This window comes from Amaranthus tricolor, chromosome 7 (genome assembly GCF_026212465.1).
Source record: "Amaranthus tricolor cultivar Red isolate AtriRed21 chromosome 7, ASM2621246v1, whole genome shotgun sequence".
Classification (NCBI taxonomy): domain Eukaryota; kingdom Viridiplantae; phylum Streptophyta; class Magnoliopsida; order Caryophyllales; family Amaranthaceae; genus Amaranthus; species Amaranthus tricolor.
In genome coordinates, this window is record NC_080053.1 from 27,683,852 (window position 1) to 27,707,331 (window position 23,480).

General features: G+C 32.1%; 2 protein-coding genes across 2 annotated transcripts; one reads left to right on the forward strand and one right to left on the reverse strand.

Annotated features, from left to right (window-relative positions):
- The first annotated feature begins 16,284 nt into the window (after nt 1-16,284).
- LOC130818664 (receptor kinase-like protein Xa21) lies at nt 16,285-16,863 on the forward strand. The gene has a single exon (XM_057684822.1). The coding sequence runs from the start codon at nt 16,285-16,287 to the stop codon at nt 16,861-16,863; it is 579 nt and encodes a 192-aa protein (XP_057540805.1).
- A 112-nt stretch (nt 16,864-16,975) lies between these two features.
- Nucleotides 16,976-23,473, reverse strand: LOC130818665 (uncharacterized). Its single transcript, XM_057684824.1, has 5 exons — nt 23,066-23,473; nt 22,665-22,761; nt 19,699-22,127; nt 17,472-19,559; nt 16,976-17,167 (listed from the first exon to the last, which is right to left on the reverse strand). The coding sequence occupies exons 1-5, from the start codon at nt 23,471-23,473 to the stop codon at nt 16,976-16,978; spliced, it is 5,214 nt and encodes a 1,737-aa protein (XP_057540807.1).
- Nucleotides 23,474-23,480: the final 7 nt, after the last annotated feature.

A 23,480-nucleotide genomic window follows, 5' to 3' on the forward strand; every position in this document is an offset into this window, starting at 1 on the left:
TGGAGAAGGAAATCATCAGCATTCCACACGTGATATCAGAAGATCAGCTAGCTGACATACTTACAAAAGGAGTTTCAGCTAAAGCCTTCGAGACTACGTTATCCAAGTTAGGCATCGGAAACCCTATAACCTAACTTGAGGGGGAGTGTGGAAATATATTATTCTGAGGATATTCAGATTTTTGTTACCTTTTTTAGGCAAATGTATTAGGACAAGTATATATTTCCTAGTTATATTATTTCCTTAGTTAAACTCCTAATTAGTGTATATAATGGAGCTGTAATGGTAATTAAAAAGCAATACAAACAGTATTCATTAACCCTAATTAGTGTATATATTTTATGCTCTTGAGAGCAATCACAATGATAGTTAAAAAAAAATTTCTATTTTACTTTTCATGAATCTCTCGATCACATTCTCTATAGTTAAAAAAAAATCTAATTCTTACACGTTAAGAAATAATCACTAATATTTTCTCTCTCACTTTCAATTATTCTATTTTTATTTTCTTTCTTTATCTTTTCGTTAAATAGGACCCTAGCTAAATTTTAACTATAAGAGTCCGTAAAATTAATTATAATAATATAATAAAAAATGATAGACATAATTTATTTAAGATACCAATTTTTTAATGATTTTTCTGAAATAAATTGGTATTATAACAAGCCAGTCGATCAGACATTTCAATGACCACAACTAGAATATTAATTTATAGAGCAAAAAAAATCAACAAAACTTTTTTTTTTTTTGAATATTCTATCCTATAAATAAGTGAAAAATTGAAGCTAGAAAAGTTATGGGTACGTGGAATTCACTTTTTGTTTGTTCACCAAAAATCATAGGATTTAAAGCAATTAAAAATTAATCATATTGATCGAAACTCAATAATTTATTAAAAATCACATGTTCCAACTTAAGTAGTTTACTTTGGCAGCAACCTCTTACCAAATATTATAATTTGTCATATTTTATCTTTTTCAAACTCTATTTCTAAATTTTATAAAATACACCGAATATGATAACCACTATCAGTAGTATGAGTTGTCCATTTAGGATGTCATTGTCAGTGACAAAATGAGATTTAATCAAAAGAGCAAAAAGGAAAATAAGAGCAGTGTACGTCGATACCAACTCCGATTGCGAACACTTTTAATCAAAGTGTTTGACGGGGAATTGCACAACTGATAAGTTAACTGCCTTTTCTTTCGCATCCTCTCATTTCAATTTCCATAATTTACGGCTTATCTTGTCTTTATTTTTGACTGAACTCTTTCATTTTAATTACTCTCTTTTTTTTTTTTTTTTTTTATTTTTTATTCTAGTTTACTTTTTGTTCTCGGTTTTTTAAGTAAAATTTAAATCTCAATATCTTTAAATATATAATAAAATATTACAAAAAAATACATAATAAAAAAATATACATTAAGACGAATCTAACGAGATCTCACATGGATAAATTTAATCTTCCAAATGGGCAGAACATAAGAAACGGAGGGAGTACTTCCTATTAGATGTTATAATAAATCCGATGAATTAATATTTACCCCACCTTGTTATTGAATTCGATTTTGACCCGATTTCAAAATGAATTATAGTTATATAAAAATCAATATTATTACAAACCTAATTCTGATTTTAATCAAACTCGTAACATCTGATTCGAAGTAACCTGATGACTCGAATGAACACCACTACCTTGCATTATACTAATTAAGCATTATACTAATGTAAACTAACACCTTCATTAAATACAGTCCAACCTCCAACATCTTGGCTACCAAGTAGAAGTAACTAGTAACTAGTAACTAGCAACAATAGGCGTTTCAAAGTACCACCAACTCTTTGACTTTAGGCCTTAATGTAGATACCAAGCACCTAAAGAACAAACGTTAAATATCTTTTAAAAATATAGAGTAATATGCGAATGGTCGAAATTATGTTATTTGGTACAAAAGCCGTAGACTTTGATATTTTGATAATTGTAATTCGCAAAAAAAATAGACAATGAGACTATTATTCGCAAAAGACTTATACTTTAACAGTGTAATTCGCAAATTATTCAAAAATATAATTGTCATTAGAGAAATTATTTTCTTGTGGATAAAACTAATATACTTTCTTGCATTATCTAATTTGCATTTTCCTACAAATTTTCTATAAAATTACAAGTACATGCTTGTTCAAAATTAATATGAAATACGATAATTGGATTTTTAGTTGGAGTAAATTCCGTTTTATTTAGGTAAGATTTCGACTTCGATTTTCAAATAACCTCATTTTTCTCTCAACTTATACTGTAATCTAAACAATTAATATAACATATTTTAATTATACTTGGTGTTTATTTGAAAAAAAAATTTAGAAAAAGTACAAAAAACCAATCAAGCGAACTCCAAACCATTCCGTAATGTTGCACATGGCACTAAATTAGGTGTAGCTATATCCTCTATGTTCCAAAGAAAGGATATTTAAAGGATATTCAAGATTCAATTGATCTCTTCTTCCTCTTGAGAAGTACGGAAATGAAAAGGAGCACTAGTTTATCTTTACAACTTCCACAAGCTAATAAAGCCAACGAAGTTGGGCAAGTCAAATGAAATGGTCCAACTCATGTGGGCTTGCATTCATAACGTGTACATTCAAACCCTTCATTTGAATTTGTATCATAAGCTAAGAGGTTCGAGGCAAAACATTAATTATAGGCAATTACTAAATATATTATTATACGTTTTTAATTTTTGAATGGGCCAGGAGCACAGGTCCCTCTTACTCCCAAATTGTAGGGCTGAACTTGACAATATAACTCAACTATACGAGAACCTTTTAAGTTATACGGTGCAAATTCATTAAAGGGGCAAAGGAAGTAATTGTGATAAAAAAATAATGCTCTATCACTTTAAATTTGAACTTTTTAATTATCTTAACTCTAAAAAGAAGAGGAGAAATGATGTTGCTTCTAATTGAATCAAACAAAGATCACAACAATGAGAAAGAGTGGAGTACACATCTACCAATACTTCTTCATGATTTCCAAAAGGCAATTTTGGATAAGTAAGTTGAGTTCACATAAATTTTATTCAAATAAAATAACGTATGAGGATAATATTATTTAAATATTTTTATATTAAGGAAGGCAATTAAAAAGAAAGTCTATGAAAAATGAGGTTTGTATAGAATAAATCAATAACTATCTAGATATACTATGTAAACTATCAAATATTCTAAAAAATTAGCAATATAATAACTATATTATTTTATTAATTTGTTATGATTGACGCTGAATTAAAAGCTATAATATTTAACAAATTAGTATTTATAGAATTGAGAAAACGTAAAATAAATATTGAGAATAGAAATTTATTTGGGTTAAAGTTAGAAGAAAATAGAGAATAGACGACTGAGCCTTATTAGTAACTTTATGATTCAATTCAAAAAATAAATAAATAAAGAAAAATCAAAATCAGATTTCAATACTACTATCACTATTCATCATCTTTCACATTTTTGTTCCTAAACCCCAATTCAATCACGCCTCACACCCTTCCCCTTGTTTTGAAAAAACTTCAATAAAAAATGGCACCACATTCTTCCTCAAGATTTTCTTCTTCCTCGTGTCAATTCAATCTCACCATTTCTGTTGGTCTAGTACAACACCATTTTTACCATCTTCTTTCTTCTTCGTGTTCTTTGAATCCAAAGAGGTATAACGCAACCTTATCAATTGATTTATGAAAAGTTTCAATGCAATCCTCGGTTCAACGTACAACAACTCCTTTCGATTGGTTTTTGAAGCAGCAGGTATATCTTTCTCTCCTCCTTTCCCTGATTTTTAAATCAAACAACTCTCTTCCTTTGAATTTTCGCACGATCAACTCTTCCCCATCGCTTTTCTGTGTTCGAAAAATGCATATACCCTAAATGCCATTGTTGTTTGCTTGTTTGTTGAATACAACAATACATTTTCTTTCTCTTGTCATTTCATTATTTTACCATGTCTTTCACCAAGAATTATTGCAAATATGAGACTATTTGATTGAATCAAGATTTATCGTATATACTTGTTAATCAAATTAGATGAGTCTTGTGAGGATTGGAATTGGATTAAAGGAATATTTGTAAAGATTAAATGTTAGATAATTAAATATTTTTGGATGAAGTATTAGATTTTTTTGAGACTTGATGATTGTAGGAAGAACAATGACCTTTGTGTTTAATCAAATACATTTTAATAGATTAAGGGTCTTGGTGTAACCTTAAATCCTTGTGAATCTTGATATGCAAGTATGAGATGGATGGACATTGAATTTACGACATTTGGTGGAATATGGTTATTAATAATAAAGTATTGGATAATTGATATTCTTGAATTGATTGTGAGATTTTTTTAGGTGTTTTAATGATTGTGGGTTAGAATCTAGAATGTCTATTCTTATTGTGTAATTAGGTAATCGCTAAGAGAATGTAAACTAGTTTAGTTCACGATTATTATATTGGATGACATATTGGGAGTTTGAGTCAGAATACGCACAATTCTTTAAAGGTTAGAAATGCTAGCATAACTCTTGGTTAAGCTGTGGTCTTAAAAGGAGATGTAATGAGTTATACATTAGTATGGTACCATCGAACACCCGCTTGTGACGCTATTTCTTTTGTCATGCTTCTAGATATGACTACGTCGATGAGCCCTTCTAGTCAACTGCAATGAACTGGTCTTGACTCCTTGAAGCGTCTTTAGGTGAATAGTAGCAGTCACTTAAAAGGGTCTGGCGAGACTATTGTTTGAAATGGTTTTATCAATTTTGTTTTGAAAATTATAATTACTGAAACTGATTCGTAATTGATTGATTATGTTGATATTGTTATATGGTCAATGGATCGAGCTCACGAGCTGGTCATTGATGGAGTAGAGGAGCGTTGTCTCCCTACTCCCCTATTTTGAGGTAAATTGTCGTTCAAATATTGACTAGTCTCACCCGAGAGTGACATAGCCTTAGAGCTATGGATGTTCCTATCAACTAGACTCCTAGTGCGCACAAAGATTTAGGAAACCGATGTTGCTTTTAAATCTTTTATTTTGATTTATCATGTTTGATTTGTTTTGGATTGCTTCTGCTCATTCAGTTAAATCTGACTCCATGTTGTTTTCGTCTTTTAGATTGTTTACACATTGGTACCAGTCGGGAATGATAGGATAGCGGAGATGATTAGAGTATTCTTGGAATATATGTTGGATTTGAGTATGCATAGGAGTTGTAGTTTTTGTGTTGGGTGTTAGTAAGTGTGTAATAGATTTGGTCATGTTGACTATTGTGGACTTTTATAGTTATTTGTATGATTCTTTTGAACTTTGGTTTAGACGTTTGGGTTTAAGATTAGTTGCTATAGTTATGTTTTAGACCTCGTGATTTTTTTTTCACAAGTTATGATTTGAGTTCTTTGGATAAGTAAACCCGTGATGACCTGTATTACGTAGTCAATCGGTAAGCCGGGTTGTTACAAAACCAATTACTTCTACAAACTTATAAATAATATATATGTTTTAAATTTTTATCTTTCTTTTTTTTCAACTAGATCACGATAAAAATTATTAATATAGATATTAATTATAATAGCATAATCACAAATACTAAACAACAAAAAAAGCATGAAAGTGTATATTTCATAGATCACAAATCACAATAGTATGATAATTGATTGAAAAGCAATAAAGCATACCAAGAAAAAGTTGATGAAAAAGATATACTTCAATTTGGTGGGTATTGTTAAAGAAAGAATTAGACAAATTAATATTTAAGATCATCCAAAAAATTTAACGTGCTTTATTAATAATGTATTACAAAAAGAGCATATGTTATTAATGTGCATGAGAAAAAATAAATAAAGAATAATGATGGTTGATGTGTTATAAATGATACCCACTGATAAACAAAATTTTCTGATTTGACTAAACTTAAACTAATTAGGTTTGAACTTATTAGGTTTAGACCTCACCCTTGGACAATTGTACCTCAAGCAAAAGTTAGAAAATTTAGGTTTTATTATTACAAATATACTTTTTCCGTTCTGAAATACTTGCTATATTGCGATTATTGACACTATTTATCGTTCAAGTTTATTTACATATTACAGATAATGTGTAAAAAAGTATCGTCAATTAGAATTTTGTTTGAATGGTCTAATTGCATACTTTTATAATATTAACTTTTTATAATTTTAAATGTGTATAATTCGATTTATAAATGGTTAAAATAACAAATTAAATTGGATGAAAAGTTTAATGTAACGGTGAAACAAAGTAATTTTTAATGTATTCTTGCATTGTGTTATTTCAGAATTCAGAAACACCAAAGGACAACTGCAGGTGCAGCATTAAAATTGGCAAGTGGATATCAATTCATCCCACTTTAAATAACTGAAAACTGACGGCCACACATAGCTCGATTTCGGGTCTGGTTTTAACAATTTTATTAAATATATATTTAAAATCGGGTTAAATCATTTTAGTTACAAGATTGGATCGTCGTGTTTATTATGAGCATATTTAGTCACCGATAAATCCAAACCGACCCGTAGAATTATAGGCTCATATATACTCCATCCTTTTTATAGCCCCAAGTACAAATGAGGAATAGTAAATCAAGAAAATTTAGTAAAAGTGATAAAAATATGTATTTATGAAAAAGTTTATGTGCTGATGAGATGAAAAATAATATTAATATATGGATAAAAAGTAAAGAAAAATTATATGTTAAGGTCAAAAATAAAAATGAGGCAAGTTCAATGGAATGAACTAAATAGAAAAATAAGATTAATTTTTTGAGACATAGAGAATATCATTTTCTTTATGAGATTTTCATGAAGGTGGATACAAATTACAAGAATATATTTGTAGTCTCCTTTGTTTGATGCGGAGAAATTTTTGATCTTCATCATAACTTGAACATATATTTTGAATTTTTTTGTATTAGAGCAGTTTTAAGTATAATATCTCTAATCAGGTTGATTTCAGGTCTTAAATATGTGTACATATCTTGACAAATGACAATATAATTTAATTTTTAAATACCTATTATTTCGAGTCGAATATGGTCATACTTTTCGTTTCATTCAAAAGTGAGTTGAAAATCTAAAGCTAAAATATATCCAAAAATTATTTGTTGAATAAATATAACTCTACATGCTTTGATTCAAAAACCTCATATGATGGAGCATATGGTAAATTTTGCATACTTCAAGTGCACCCAAGAGTCAACAAGTCTAAATTATTTATATTCTAAAAAAATTTTTAAAACCAAATAAATATTTTATTATTTTTTTTAGTAAATTAGAATTATTTCAGCACATATTAAACCGTATCACGAGTAAAATATTAAATTACAAATTAAATTTGTAGGTTTAGCATTATTGAATTTAGTAAGTGGATTAAATCCCAAATTAAATAACTGAAACTGACAATTATGTGTCCAAAAAGCCAGAGTTGAACTCAGCCCCCACTTATAATTCTTTTCTGATAAGTTGCCATTAAAAAATACAAACCCTACTATCTGTATGAATTAATTTGTTTGGCAGAATTTGGTGGTGGTCAATGTTAGAAAGATTCCCGGGAGTTATTAGATTTCATAATATTCCTATTTAAATAGTTTTATTATTAGAATTTTAATACAAATACAATATTTAATACATTACAGTTATTGACATTATTATTCTTTTAAGCTTAATTTATATATTACGGTTAATGTTAAAGAAAAAATATAGTTAAGTGGGATTTTGTTTAAATTATTTAATAGTTTATATATTTTCATAATATTAACTTTTAATAATCTTTAGATGTCCATAGTTTAATATATAAATGATCAAAATAACACATTTAATTTTGTGAAAAGTCAAATATATCAAGTTTAATTAGTGGAACGGAGGAAATATTATTACTACTCTTTTCATCCGTTCTTATTTACTTTTTAAACAATTTTTAAGTATATGTATGTGTTTGGGGTTCGATATCTAAAAATATACCTCCCGACCCATTCCATTATACTAGCTAAACTTTTTTATTTAACCGTTTCAAATTACTTAATACATTAATATATTTGGTAAAAAATTTGTCTATTGTGCCCTTAATTTTTTCTTACCCAATACTTCATTAACTTTTACACAAATATCTTAAAAGGTTATAACTGATAATGATCTTTTTACACATAAATATTAATTTCTTAATTTTTATATAAAACCCTTATTTTAGTGGGTAAAACTGAACAAAATTCTATATATTGAGACGAATTTAACAAGATCTCAGATAAATATATTTTAAGTAGATCACAAATTATTTATAAGTTTCTCTCACGAAGTAAAATATTTATTGTGGGCACATCAAATTAAAGGGAGTAGTTAATTGAGTGGAATCTAGTGTCCTTTATGTAGATGATTCATAAGCTGATTCATGGATTTATTAATCAATTTCTTAATGACATATGAATTATGATTATGCAACATGTTTCCATGTGCTATTGGACCACTGCCTGTCATCAATCTGGTACACTAATTACAATAATTAAGCAAACTACTATTTTTAGGAGTAATTTAGTAGTAGTGGATGATATATGATTTCCATTATTGTGTGTTTTCTTCTATAATGTGTGGGTAAATTCCTAGTTTGCACTTGCTTTTACAATTTATTTATGGGGTAGGCTCGGTTAAGAGGTTAACAACAATTGAATTAACTCATATCATAATAAAAAAATTTGATATAAATTATTATATGAAACGTAACTTATTGAATAATGCGTCTCATTCATAGGTTAAATAGTCGTCTTATTGATAGACGGTGCCTTATAAGTATAGCTTAAAATTTAAAATTTATTGCCATTAAGGTAATCTGACTCTCTGTTCGACTTAACCAGGTTGATTAGTAATCGCATGCAATAAGAAGGTTGCGGCCAATTATAGCATTAAAAAAACAAGTTAGATTTTTTCATAATTACTACATGGAGATTTATAAGGGCATATTTAGTTTTTTTATAAACTTTGTCAGGTTAATTAATCTAAACATGCTCAATAAATAAAATTATTTGTAAATAGGAGAAATTTTTCAAGCTAACTGCTATAGAAATGTACACAATTATGAAGAAAAATAACGATCATTTATGTTGGATAAATATATTACTCGATTTCATTAATTTATAATCAGTTAGTGTTAGTCTTGGACGAGAAGGCCTCATAATGAGACCGTCAATTTGAGCCGGTCTAATTCGCATATGTAACAATCTAGACACTCTGGGCGTTTTTCAATTTTGATCATAAAGGTATTAATTTTCAAAATTAATATCTTTAAGGTCAAAATTAATAAATGCCCAGAAAATCAACAAAAATGTTGTTACACACGCGAATTAGACCGACGCAAATTAACGGTCTCATAATGACCATCTCATCCAAGTTTTTGTGATTTATAATAATTGACTTTAAAAGTCAATCACAACATATTTACATTTAAAAAAAACTAATATTCCGTGATTTATTATATTTTTGATTTCAAAATTTAGCAAAATTTAGTAATCCTCCGAACGTGTTCACTTGTAATGACTTAATGAGTTTATAAATTATGAGTTATGCTTAATTATATTATCCTTAGTTATTTTTATATTTTATGATAGAGTATATAACATATTTAGAATTTTAATTATGAGTTTGAGCTTTTGATTGAGTTGATTTTTTAACATGGTATCAGAGTTATAGTGACAAGTGATCACAAGTTCAAATCTCAACCACCCCTCAAAATCAAGTGGAATATTTCGCATCAGTTATAAGAATTACTTGTGTTACATCCATATTTTTAGCTTTAAGGGTTCTCATGTAAGGGGGCGTGTTAGAGTATATAACATATTTCAGACCTCAACTATCAGTTTAAGCTTTTGGTTGAGTTAGTTTCTTAACAATACTTTATTTAAAAGCTATTACATTTAAAAAAAAAATGATAATGTGTATATTTCTCATCATCATCATCATCATCATCCCCAAGGCATATATTTCTCTAAGTTTTCATAATGAAACTCCAATGGATATGTTCAACTAACAATTAAAAGCAAACCTCAAAATCTACTTTTTAGAATTCTATTTTTAATCATAACTCACTTTTTTTTAAATTCTCATTTATACATTTAATTTATCCCTCCGTCTTATCCACATATTTCATACAATTTTTTATCAAATATACCATTTTACCTCATTTTCTCCTTTTTAAGCAAAAATATATAAAAAATTCTTAAACTAAGTATGGGGAAATTTAATTCCCAAAATAAGTACAAACTTTTTTAAGCTGAGGTTTAGAGTTGTTCAATGTTAATAGTGAATAACTCCAAACCACAGATTTGAAAATTCCGTGCTTATTTTAGAAAATAAGTTTTTCCCCATGCCGTGTTCAATTTTTTTTTATTATTTTGCTTATTTGATTTAAATTTGCTTATTTTGCTTATTTGCTTATTATTTTACTAACAGTGATTATGTACGGTTTTAAAGTGATTATTTTTTATATTATTAGAATGATCAATTATAAGTTATAACCTAAAAGTAATCACTTATAACATTAAAATAATTAATTAGAAAAATAAACTAACTATATGAATTCGTCTCATACTATGACTATCTCATACAAAACACTGTGACTATCTCATACGCTAAATTACATAAAACCCAACTCAAAACTCAGCCCAATGATCATTAATCATTATATATGTTCATCAACGGCAACTCCAGTTTCAAACCTAACAAGAAACAAATTGGATCTAAATGAACAAACCCAATCCATATTAAAAATGTGAAACAAATAAGCAATTTTAACAAAAAAAAAAAAAGAGCTTCGGGTAAATTTAATTTCAAAAATAGGCGTTTTCATGTCTGAGCCTAAGATAAGACTAGTTCGCAGTTACTGAGAGCGAACAAATAAATTGGTCAAAAAAAGTCAAAATTGGTTGTTCGCAGTTATTAACAACGAACAAAAGGGAGACAATGTCATACAGTTAGAAGAGACAAAAAAATGAAAATTTTGTTTTGTTCGCGGTTAATAACTATGAACAAACATGTTTTTAGTTTTTCCTGTCCCTTTGAATGTTATATTGTCTCTCATTTGTTCGCAGTTATTAACTGCGAACAAACAATTTTGACCTTTTTTGACCAATTTTTTTATTCGTTGTTAGTAACTGAGAACTAATCTAACCTTAGGCTCAAACATAAAGATGCTTATTTTTGTAATTAAGTTTATCCGAAGCTCATTTTTTTTTATTTTGTTAATTTTGCTTATTTGTTTTACATTTTCCAAAATATATCGTTGATGTTACACGCATGCAAATCAAGAATGAAGTCCTAAATGAGTTTCTACAACTCTTGTTAGAAATCACGTCTATGAGAAACGGTCCTTTTACAAGCAGTCTAATAGATTAAAAAAATTCACTTGTTGCATGTGTTTATGATATGTAAACTAGTCAAAATAACCAACAAATAATTTCTACTAAACATCTCTATATATAGTTGCTGATCTAAACAACTAACTTTAAAATGTGATTTTTTTTGCCAATACGTACAACTGGTCAAATCAGCCAACACTTCAGTCAACTTCTCCAGCTAACAACCAATAAAAAAACAGGCATGTGAGGTAAAATTTGTGAAATGCCTAATTTAATCAGCGAAGGAATGGAGCCTTAATGACAAATTTCAAAGCCTTAATTTCAAATGATTAGTGTTGGATACATAAACCAATATATCAATTCTAGTGGTCGTCTACATAAGTTCTCCTTAATTTATTTTGATTTTCTATCGTCTCAACCTATGAATCTTAATTCTTCATATCCTTTATCACTGGTATCCTTAAGGTCATTTTCGATATTCCTCGCCCTCAATTTAAGTTCATAGGTTCCAATTTCACCTCCTCCTTACCGATCAATAATACTCTATCATTATACATGTCCAAACCATTTAAAAGATTCACTTATACCTTCTCTTAAATATATACGACTACTAAGCATCTTAATTTTCGCTACTCTCATATTCTTACTGTTGTCATTTTCGAAAGCCTAACACTAATTCTATTTCATAAGGTAGCGATGACCTATGATTGTTGGATATATATTTCACTTTAGTTTTAGGAGCACACTTCGATCACATAATAACCTAACATCAACTCTTTATTTTTTCCAACCACATCAAATTCTATCATTTACATCTTTTTGTACATCCTCATTACCTTAAATTAGACCGAAGGTATCTCTATGTACTCATCTCACACTAGCATATTTTAAATTCTTGTCTCCATTGTATTAACTTAAGTCATTGAGGACCAAGGCACGTTTCCATAGAACGATCGAGTTCTCTCATTAAGGACTTTTTCAGAACTTTATAGTATGACTCATGAGTTTTATTCCTCTATAGTTGGAGCAATCTCGTACATATCCTTTGTTTTTGTAAATGGGTACTCGAGTGCTTCTTCTCCAATCGTTGGATATCTTGGTTTCCTCGAAATTTTGTTGAATAAATCTATTAGCCAAGTTATTCTAATCTAACACTGGATAGTTATTGAATTTGACTTTTGACTTAGATTGTAGGTTCACTTTTTTCTAATAAACACTCAACATCAACCCTTATGAGAGACTATCTTTTATTGAAATAACCTCAAAATAAGGAGTCTATATTCTTATAATTTGTATTAGTTAGACTATGTAACCAATGTAGTGCGTCTCACGGTGAGACTGCTTCATACAAGAATTTGCGAACAGTCAACAACCAATAATTGATTTTATCAAACATCTCTATCAACAACTACCTTACACAGTCGGTTTGACTACTAATAAAAAAAGTTAATAATACAAAATTATCAAATAAGTCAATTAAACCAACTAATAAGAATTAACCAATAATCAATTGTCCAATACCCAAAAAAAGATGAATTTTGCCAACTTATCGTATACGCATGACTTGAATACACAGCACATGGGAGACTTGTAGTTTGGCCTCTCATCATATTAATGTTTTAGACTACTAATTTCTTTTTAGAGTATTTTTTTGGGTTTTTGTTCTCTTGCTTTTTCTCGTTTCTATTATTATTATTGGTAGTATTGTTCTCATTTTAGTTTTATTATTGTTTTTACGTTTTTATTTTATCTATTGCGTTTTTATCTCCCACGACGCTGAAACGTCTCTCAATCTTTTTCGAGCCGGTTGACTCCTTTTGGCCACGCACTCCTTTATGGGTATGAGTTGCCGTCGTCCTTCCCACCCTAGACCCTGTCCATAGTTTTCTATGAGGGGAATACACTAGATAGAATGATAATGATGAGTTAGAGTTGAATCGGAAAAGTATATTCGGAGGTCTTCATCAAATATATTAACGATGAGTTGAAAAAGTGTGGAAATAAATTGCATGACTAATTCAATATACAAACTGTCTACTTCATGTTGTTTAATGCAATATACCTTAAAAGAATTAATTATTGATAAAAGTCAGTTTTAATAAATAAAATTGGTTTTATTTAGTAAAAGCCAATTATAATTAATAAGATTTATTTCTAATCAATACAATTTAGTTATAATTTATAATTAAAAGTTAGTTACAATTAATAAAAATTAGTTTCAATCAGTAAATTTCAGTTTAAATAAGTATAAATCAGGTGAACTAACCATAACTTATATGAGGCCAAAAAGCTCTATGTTGATGTGTAATTTGTTGTGTGGTCAGCGTGGTTTTAGTATCTATAAATAACAAGTAATTAATTTAAGGTATAATTCTCATCGTTACTTTATAAGTAATAGATGCAGTGGCAAATCTAAAAATTATTATAGGGGAAATTAAAATATTACACATGATATATATAAAAAAGCTTAATAAAAAAAATCCAATATAAAAGCATGGAACAAAATTTAATAATTTTCGTCAAATTTCGATTTACAATTGCATCTAACTAACATCTAAAACAAACCTTTTTCAAAAACAACTTCAGAAAAAATACTCCTATATATTTTATCTTTAAAATTTTCATAAAAATATATTTTTGGTTTTTAAACGAATTTTTTATAAAATATAACCAATATTTCTCTTTTAAGATTCCAATAAATTAAAAATACTAAAACTAACCAGTGTTTCAAAATGATAAAGTAGACCAAAAAAATAAAATACTAAAAAATGAGTCAAAACAGTTGTGTTCAATCTAGTTTTTTTCTCTATTTTTTCTATTTTTTAAGGTGAGTCAAATTATAACTTGCTAGAATTTACCTTTTAATCTAGTCGAAAAAAACCTATCACTTAGCATGTCAGTGGCTCCCCACCATTTATCCAGCTTTAATTCATAGTTAAAAAAATAAGATATTTAACCTGAATAAAAAGGAGTTTTGAAAAGTACTTCTATCCCTTCAAGTTTACCAAATGAATTATATATATATATATATATATATATATATATATATATATATATATATATATATATATATATATATATATTTATTACAAGTATTTAGAATTCAGATTAAAAATAATTTCTCCATTCCAAATTACTTGCAACATTAAGAATATTATATTATTTATAAATTAATCATCTTAAATTTGTAATTAGTTTATAATGTATAAGTTAAAATATAGTCAAGTAAGATCTTGTTTGATTCGCCTCAATGCAAAAATTATTAATATTAGGTTTTTATAATTTTTTATTATATATAATTAGCAATATTAAAATTAAATTAATGCATTAAATTGCGTGAAAAAAAGCTAATATTACAAGTATTTTAAAATGGAAGAAATAGAGTATTAAATTTACACAAATTCTTTAAGAGACGGTCTTGGGCCGACTCATTATATATTTTTTAAAATATTGTAAGTAAGTATTAAAAATGATATAAATAGGCTTTTAAGATATTATAAATAGGGATCAAAGATAAGGTAAGTAAACATTAAAAATAATATAAATAGATATTAAAAAAATATTAAGTAGACATTAAATTTTATTGTGGTGTAATTGAGAGCTGAAGAGACTAGCTCTTAAATTTATAGAAACGTATATCTTACACTAGGGCGAGTGCGACTGTGCGAGGACTTTGAAGGTTGAGTCGTGATCTACATTCTACTGAATCTACTGATGTCCCATCAATTGCTACTATTCTATGTAGACCTTGAATAGTATACGAAGGTTTTTGGTTCTTTTGTCCCGATAAATGTATTATTTTGATACTTTTACTCAATTTAATGTATTATTATATTTGTTATATTTGATTTTTTACTCAATTTAATGTATTATTTTGATTGTTTATATATTGAATTATATTTATTTAAAAATTACAAAAACCTAATATTATGAAAATATGTGATTAGACGATTCAAACAAAACCTTATTTGATTCTATTTTTTCTTATACATTAGCTGTAATATAAAAATAAGCTTAAACGATATATAATATCAAAAATTCTTATGTAGCGGGTATTTCATAACGGAGGAAGTGTATTTGGTGTGCATAAATGAAAAGAGAGATTAATGAAATTAAAATAGAATAATAATAATAATTTAGTATTGAATCTATTTGAATTAACTATTACTTAAAAATAAAAATAATGTAAACCAATTAAAAGTGTGAAACAACATTGAAAAAGACCACAAATATCACAACTTCATTTAATTTTGAATAATGTAATACTTTATACATGCAATTTTTTTAGAGTAGAAAAAATCTCTATAAATACTAGCAAATTGCAATATTGGATCATAGTCTATTATCAGTCAACCACTAAAAAGAACATTCAATACATTTTCAATCAAATAAGAAGCATGAAAAGCAAACTCCCCATTTTATTCAACCTTCTTTTACATTTGATAGGGATGGTGTATTTAGTGTTGCCTAATAGTGTGGAACACGAGGCGTTATTAGTTATAAAATCTGAGATAAATTATGATCCTAATCATGTTTTGAGTTCATGGAATGACTCCGATCCCTTCATTATTGTGACTGGGAAGGTGAAACTTCCAAAACGAGTTGTGGGCATATATACTTCTAGAATCCAAAGGTTTAGGGGGGATTTTATCATTGATTTCTATGTTTTGAATCTTTAACTAGTTTGAGCTTTATGGATTTGTCATATAACAATTTTTCTGGCCCGATTCCCGATTACTTAATCAAATTTCCACTTATGGAACTGGATTTGTCTTACGATAACTTTGTGGGCGAGGTTCCAACAAGAGGTGTATTTGCAAATGAAAGTGCCCTTTAACATTGTTGGGAACAAGAAACTTTGCGGAGGGATTCCTCTACTACATTTGGCAAGATGTCCCCCAAAGTTTTCCAAAATTGGAAAGAAGCACAGATTATCATAGCTGTGATTCTCATAATTGCAGTTGCTTGGTTGGTTGTTACTGTGTCGATACTTGCAGTATCATACTTCATTTTTGTCTCTTGGAGAAAAAGGAGCAAATCTTCTCAAGGCTCGGCATTGAGAATAGGAGAGCCCTTCTCAAAACTATCCTATGGCATGCTTTCGAAAGCAACCAATAGATTTTCAGAGGAAAACTTATTGGGCATTGGTCATTTTGGGTTTGTTTATAGAGGTATCCTTGACGTAGAGAGGAACATGGTTGTGGCTATTAAAGTATTCCAACTTCCACAGAGGGGAGCTGCCAAGAGTTTCATGGTTGAGTGCGAAGCATTGAGAAATACCCGTCATAGGAACTTGCTTAAAATTCAAACTGTTTGTTCTAGTACTGATTTTCAAGGGAATGATTTCAAGGCATTGGTTTATGAGTTCATGCCAAATGGAAATCTCCATCAATGTATTCATTCCGATCAAAAGCAAAGTGGCTTAAGCCTTTCCCAGAGACTCACCATTGCCGTTGATGTGGCATGTTGATGCGTGTTTAAGGGCGGAAAATGTTCTTTGCAATGCAAGGATTAAAATGGCTTCACTAATTCAGTCATTAAAACATTCAAACTCTCAAGCATTCATCAGACAACACTCACACTCATGCAAACAGAACAAGAAAGTCTTTCTTGGTTTTCTGATGTGGGTGAACGGGGTACTTTGATTGCACTTCCTGAGTACTCGAATGATAGGTACAATGCAAGGACTTCCAGCCCTTGATTGCAGGGTGCCTTTGGGATTCTAAACCACTCCGTAGTTTATCCTCTTGCCGGCCAAAGGTTGCTCCACAACCCTTGATGAAGTTTGCAAACAAACTTCAGAAAAATCAGAAAATCCTTTTCTGAACAATACCTCTGTATTATTGATGATTAAACCAAAACTCAAGCGTGTTTATTACAATGAGGGCCTATGTATTTATAGGCTTTGGGTGGTAGAAATAGCCGTTACAAAACAACGAATTAATACACGTGGCTTAGCTAATAAAACAGAACAAAACAGAAGGTCCTATACTTAGTCAAATTCCTGACTTTTACAAACTGGTGACTGGCCCTCCTTTAGCTTGTTCCACAGACTTCCTGGTGCATCATTAGTAGTACCCTTGGCCCTTGGTGGCTTGGCCCATGTGGTGAGATGCCATTCCAACCTTCCTCCCGGTCCAAGTGTTTCCGGTCTGAGTTCAGGCGGTTCACCAAGGTCAGCTGTTTGCCAGGACACTTTGTTGCTCTGTTTTTGGGTTCTGTCTGACCTGTTGAGCTCTTGCTGTTGGATTTCGTGGCGAGTTGGGTTCCCTTGTTTTGGTCATATGTTCTTGGCTTCATGAGTGATTGTTGAGGCGTATCTATGGCAGTCCTTGGTGTCCCACATGCAATTGGCGTAGATGTCAAATCTAGTGTGCTGTTTTGTTCTTGCATCTCCTCTGTGCAGACCCTGATCTTTGATACTTTATTTGTATCAACTCCTCCCTCTTGGGGAAGAATTGTCCTCAATTCTCTGTCAGGTTCATACAGTGTGAGATCTCCTACGTTGAATGTAGAGGAGATGTTATACTCTGCTGGCAGCTGGACTTCAAATGCATTTTTGCCAAACTGCTTCTTTACTGGGAAAGGACCTATGGCTCTTGGCATAAGCTTGTTTTTTCTTAATTGTGGGAACCTTTCCTTTCTGAGATACACCCACACTAAGTCCCCTTCCTTGATAGGTTGTCTCAGCTTCAGGTGTTTGTCTGCTTGTTGCTTATACTTTGAGTTAGTAATCTCCAAATTGTCATGTACTTGCTTGTGTATTGTTTCCATCTGCTTGATCATATCTTCTGCTTCCATGCTCTTGCTGTCACACATAGGCAGGTCGATAAGAGATATAGGAAGTAAAGGATTAGTGCCATAAACACATTCAAATGGTGAGTATTTTGTAGCATGACTTGGTGTTCTATTATATGCAAACTCAGCATGACAAAGTTTCAAGTCCCATTCTCTGATATTTTTGCTTATTAGGGCCCTGAGCAGGGTGCCCAAAGTTCTATTGGTCACTTCTGTTTGGCCATCCGTTTGTGGATGGTAAGCAGTGCTAAACAATAGTTTAGAGCCTATCATCTTCCACAAACTTTTCCAAAAATAGCTGAGAAACTTGCTGTCCCTATCTGAAACAATGGTTCTTGGTATGCCATGCAACCTAACTATTTCAGCAAAAAACAACCTTGCAATGCTTTGTGCATCATCCACCTTAGTGCAAGCTATAAAGTGAGACATTTTTGAAAATCTATCTACAACTACCATGATGGCATCTTTGCCTCTCTTTGTTTTTGGTAAAGCCATCATAAAATCCATACTAATGTGCTCCCAAGGTTTTTGTGCAATAGGCAAGGGTATATACTCTCCTTTGTGGAAAGTTACTTTTGCCTTGAGGCACGTTTCACATCTCAAAATGTGCTTACCCATTGTTCCTAACATCTTTGGCCAGTAGAAGTGCTTTGCTAATATTTCTAAGGTCTTTTGTATTCCAAAGTGTCCTGCAATGCTACCTTCATGTACTTCCTTCACTAAAACAGACCTAAGAGAAAGCTTGGGTATACACAGTTTGTTACCTTTGAACAAGAAACCTTGGTGAATACTATACAAGCCTTGAGGTTTGTCTCTACATGCCTGGTATAATTCAGAAAAATCAGGGCAAACAGGGTATTGGTCTTTTATGAATTCAAAGCCCAAAATTCTAGATCCTACTATCCCAAGTATATTGTACTTTCTACTTAAGGCATCAGCTATAATGTTGGCCTTTCCTGCCTTATGTTTGGCTGAGAAATCAAAAGTTTGCAAAAACTCCACCCATCTTGCATGCCTACTGTTCAGCTTATGTTGGCTATTAATGTGTTTTAAGGATTCATGGTCTGTATGTAAAACAAATGGTTGGATCCTCAAATAGTGTGACCAATGTTCAAGGGCTCTAATAATGGCGTAGAATTCTTTGTCATATGTGGAATAATTCAGTCTACTGTTATTCAGCTTTTCACTGAAAAAAGCAACAGGCCTTCCTTCCTGAACAAGCACAGCCCCAATTTCTACCCCACAAGCATCACATTCCAACTCAAATGGCTTGGTGAAGTCAGGTAATTTAAGTATAGGAGCCTTGCACATCATGTCCTTAAGGTTTTCAAAGGCTTGCTGTGCTGCTGAGGTCCATTCAAACTTCCCCTGTTTTGTACATTCAGTAACAGGTGCCATGATTGAGTTGAAATTCCTTATAAATCTTCTGTAAAAAGAAGCTAATCCGTGAAAAGATCTCACTTGGGTAAGGGTAGTAGGTGTGGGGCCAATCCTTGATGGCCTTTACCTTGTCTGGGTCCACCTTGACTCCTGTTTTCCCTATGATATACCCTAAAAAACTAACTTCTGGTAAGAGGAAGCTGCATTTTTCTAGTTTGCCATATAGTCTCTGTGTTCTCAAAGTCTTAAACAAGGTCTCAATATGGTTCAAATGCTCTGCCATGGTTTTGCTATATATCAATATGTCATCAAGGTATACAACAACAAACTTCCCCAAAAATGGCCTTAAGACTGCATTCATGAGTCTCATAAAGGTACTTGGGGCCCCTGTTAACCCAAAAGGCATCACCAGCCACTCATAAAGCCCATACTTAGTTTTGAATACGGTTTTCCACTCATCTCCTTCTTTCATTCGAATTTGGTGGTATCCACTACGCAGGTCTATCTTGCTAAACCATTCTGAACCAGCTAGTTCATCAAGAAGGTCATCAATTCTAGGTATTGGGAACCTATATTTAATGGTAATATTATTCATACTACGACTATCAATGCACATCCGCCATGTACCATCTTTTTTTGGAACCAGCAAAGTAGGTACAGCACATGGACTTAAGCTCTCTCTCACATAACCCCTGTGTATTAACTCCTCAACCTGTCTCTGTAATTCCTTAGTCTCCATGGGGTTGGTTCTGTAGGCAGGTCTGTTAGGTAGGCTAGCCCCTGGAATTAAATCAATCTGATGTTTAACCCCTCTCACAGGTGGGAGTCCAGGTGGTAGATCATTTGGAAAAACATCACTGAATTGTTCTAACAGTCCCTGTAATTCAGGTGGTATAGGTGTGGTATTCTGAACTTCCTTAGTGATCAACAGGTATGATTCTCCTTTTCCTTCAATCTCCCTTTCACACTCTCTCCTGGTCATCAAGTGTATGGGTGTTTTAGATGGTTTGGGGGGTACAGTTTGGTGTGGGGGCAGAGGTACTAGCTCCTTTTTCTTCCCATTATGCTTAAGGGTGTAAGTATTAGTGTAACCATTGTGTGAGGTTTTTTTGTCATATTGCCAAGGTCTACCTAATAGTAAATGGCAAGCTTCCATCTCAAACACATCACACAGAACCTCATCAGTATATGACCCTAAGGTAAGGTTCACCAAACATTGCCTACTCACTGACCCACTAGCTTTGTTGTCCAACCACTTCATCTTGTATGGGTGAGGGTGGGGCTTGGTGTCTAGGTTTAGTTCATCTACCAGCTGTCTGCTCACACAGTTGGACTCACTTCCACTATCAATAATGAGATCACAAACCTTCCCCTGCACTTTGCATTTAGTTTGGAATATGTTTTCCCTTTGGTCAGACTTCCTTGCTAAGGGTGTGGTGTGGAAACTTCTCCTAATGACCAAACTACGGTGTTCTTCCTCAGGTAACACTCTCTCTACATCCTCATCTTCCTCCTCCTCTGTGTCTCCCTCAAACCTGCGCCTATTTCCTTCCTCATCCTCTAAGTAAGTGCCATCATCATCACTCAAATTTGGAGGGTACATTTCCTCTTCCTGACCATTCTTAGCAACTAAAATCTTCTTTGACTGAGTATCTTGCCTAATGTCATTCCACTCTCTCATAGTGAAAGCCCTAGCATTAGGACAGTCTCTTTTGTAGTGTCCTCTCCCATTACATTTAAAGCATACCACATCTTTGGGGTTTGTAGGTGGGTCTCCTCTCACTATGTTAGTCCTTTGCCCACTGTTCTGCTGGTCTTTCTTAGGTGTAGGTGTGGTGCTTAGGTTCCTGGGTGTGTAGGCTTTACTAGGCTGCCTTGGTGCGTGGGTGAATCTGTTAGCAATCCTTTCCAGCTCAATGGCTTGTAGCCCTGCTGAGTGCACTGTCAAATCGGGTGTAATCATCAATTGGTGTCTAAGGTTCTCCCTCAATCCTGCTATAAACTTGCTCACTCTTAATTCTTCAGGATCATTAATGTCGCAAAGAACACTTAGCCTATCCCATTCATGGATGTATTCTTGCACAGGTCGATTCCCATGGGTTAAAGCACTGAACTGGACATACTGCTGCTGTTTGCAGGTAGTTGGGACATACTTCCTTCTCATGTGCTTCTTGAGTTTGGTCCAAGAATTAATCCTACCCCTCTCTTCCCTGACTCTACGTTTCTGCACTCCCTCGAGCCATATGGCAGCCGATTTAATCAACTTAACCTTAGCTAGTTTGTACTGTTGGTCTGGGGGCGTGTTCTTGAATTCAAAGTAATTGTCCATTCGATCTTCCCATTCAAGATATTTCCCAGGGTCATAGGAATGTCCATCGAATTCAGGAATATCAATTTTAACCGTTCTATCTTCGTAGGGTCGCAAATTAGGGTTTGGTGTTCTATCCTGTTGATTGTCGATCCTTAATTGATTCAGAGTTTGCATGACTAATCTCATATTTTCTTCTAATATCCCAAATCTTTCCTCCACGGTCATATCCACTCGACCAGAGACAGCTATAATACCAGCAATGCACAACAAATGATGTTTATGAAATGTATGCGAAAATCAAAAATGCAAGAATCCCGATTTCAGAAATTTAATAAATGTTCTGTGTATGACAATACGAATTAATGAAAAACAAATGAATGACAATGAAAATGAAATAGGAAGATCACTCCCTGAATGTCGTGAATTCAATGATTGATTGAAAAATTCCACGATGCTTCAAAATCGCCCAATGCTGCTCCCTTTGAAATGCCCAGAAATAATGAAAACTCTTTCCTCAGAAACTTAATATGTGCTATCTTTGCCCAATTCGTGGCTGGGCTCTGATACCAAGTTGATGCGTGTTTAAGGGCGGAAAATGTTCTTTGCAATGCAAGGATTAAAATGGCTTCACTAATTCAGTCATTAAAACATTCAAACTCTCAAACATTCATCAGACAACACTCACACTCATGCAAACAGAACAAGAAAGTCTTTCTTGGTTTTCTGATGTGGGTGAACGGGGTACTTTGATTGCACTTCCTGAGTACTCGAATGATAGGTACAATGCAAGGACTTCCAGCCCTTGATTGCAGGGTGCCTTTGGGATTCTAAACCACTCCGTAGTTTATCCTCTTGCCGGCCAAAGGTTGCTCCACAACCCTTGATGAAGTTTGCAAACAAACTTCAGAAAAATCAGAAAATCCTTTTCTGAACAATACCTCTGTATTATTGATGATTAAACCAAAACTCAAGCGTGTTTATTACAATGAGGGCCTATGTATTTATAGGCTTTGGGTGGTAGAAATAGCCGTTACAAAACAACGAATTAATACACGTGGCTTAGCTAATAAAACAGAACAAAACAGAAGGTCCTATACTTAGTCAAATTCCTGACTTTTACAAACTGGTGACTAGCCCTCCTTTAGCTTGTTCCACAGACTTCCTGGTGCATCATTAGTAGTACCCTTGGCCCTTGGTGGCTTGGCCCATGTGGTGAGATGCCATTCCAACCTTCCTCCCGGTCCAAGTGTTTCCGGTCTGAGTTCAGGCGGTTCACCAAGGTCAGCTGTTTGCCAGGACACTTTGTTGCTCTGTTTTTGGGTTCTGTCTGACCTGTTGAGCTCTTGCTGTTGGATTTCGTGGCGAGTTGGGTTCCCTTGTTTTGGTCATATGTTCTTGGCTTCATGAGTGATTGTTGAGGCGTATCTATGGCAGTCCTTGGTGTCCCACATGCAATTGGCGTAGATGTCAAATCTAGTGTGCTGTTTTGTTCTTGCATCTCCTCTGTGCAGACCCTGATCTTTGATACTTCATTTGTATCACATGTGCAGTGGATTATCTGCACAATGATTGTGAAGTTCCAATAATTCATTGTGATT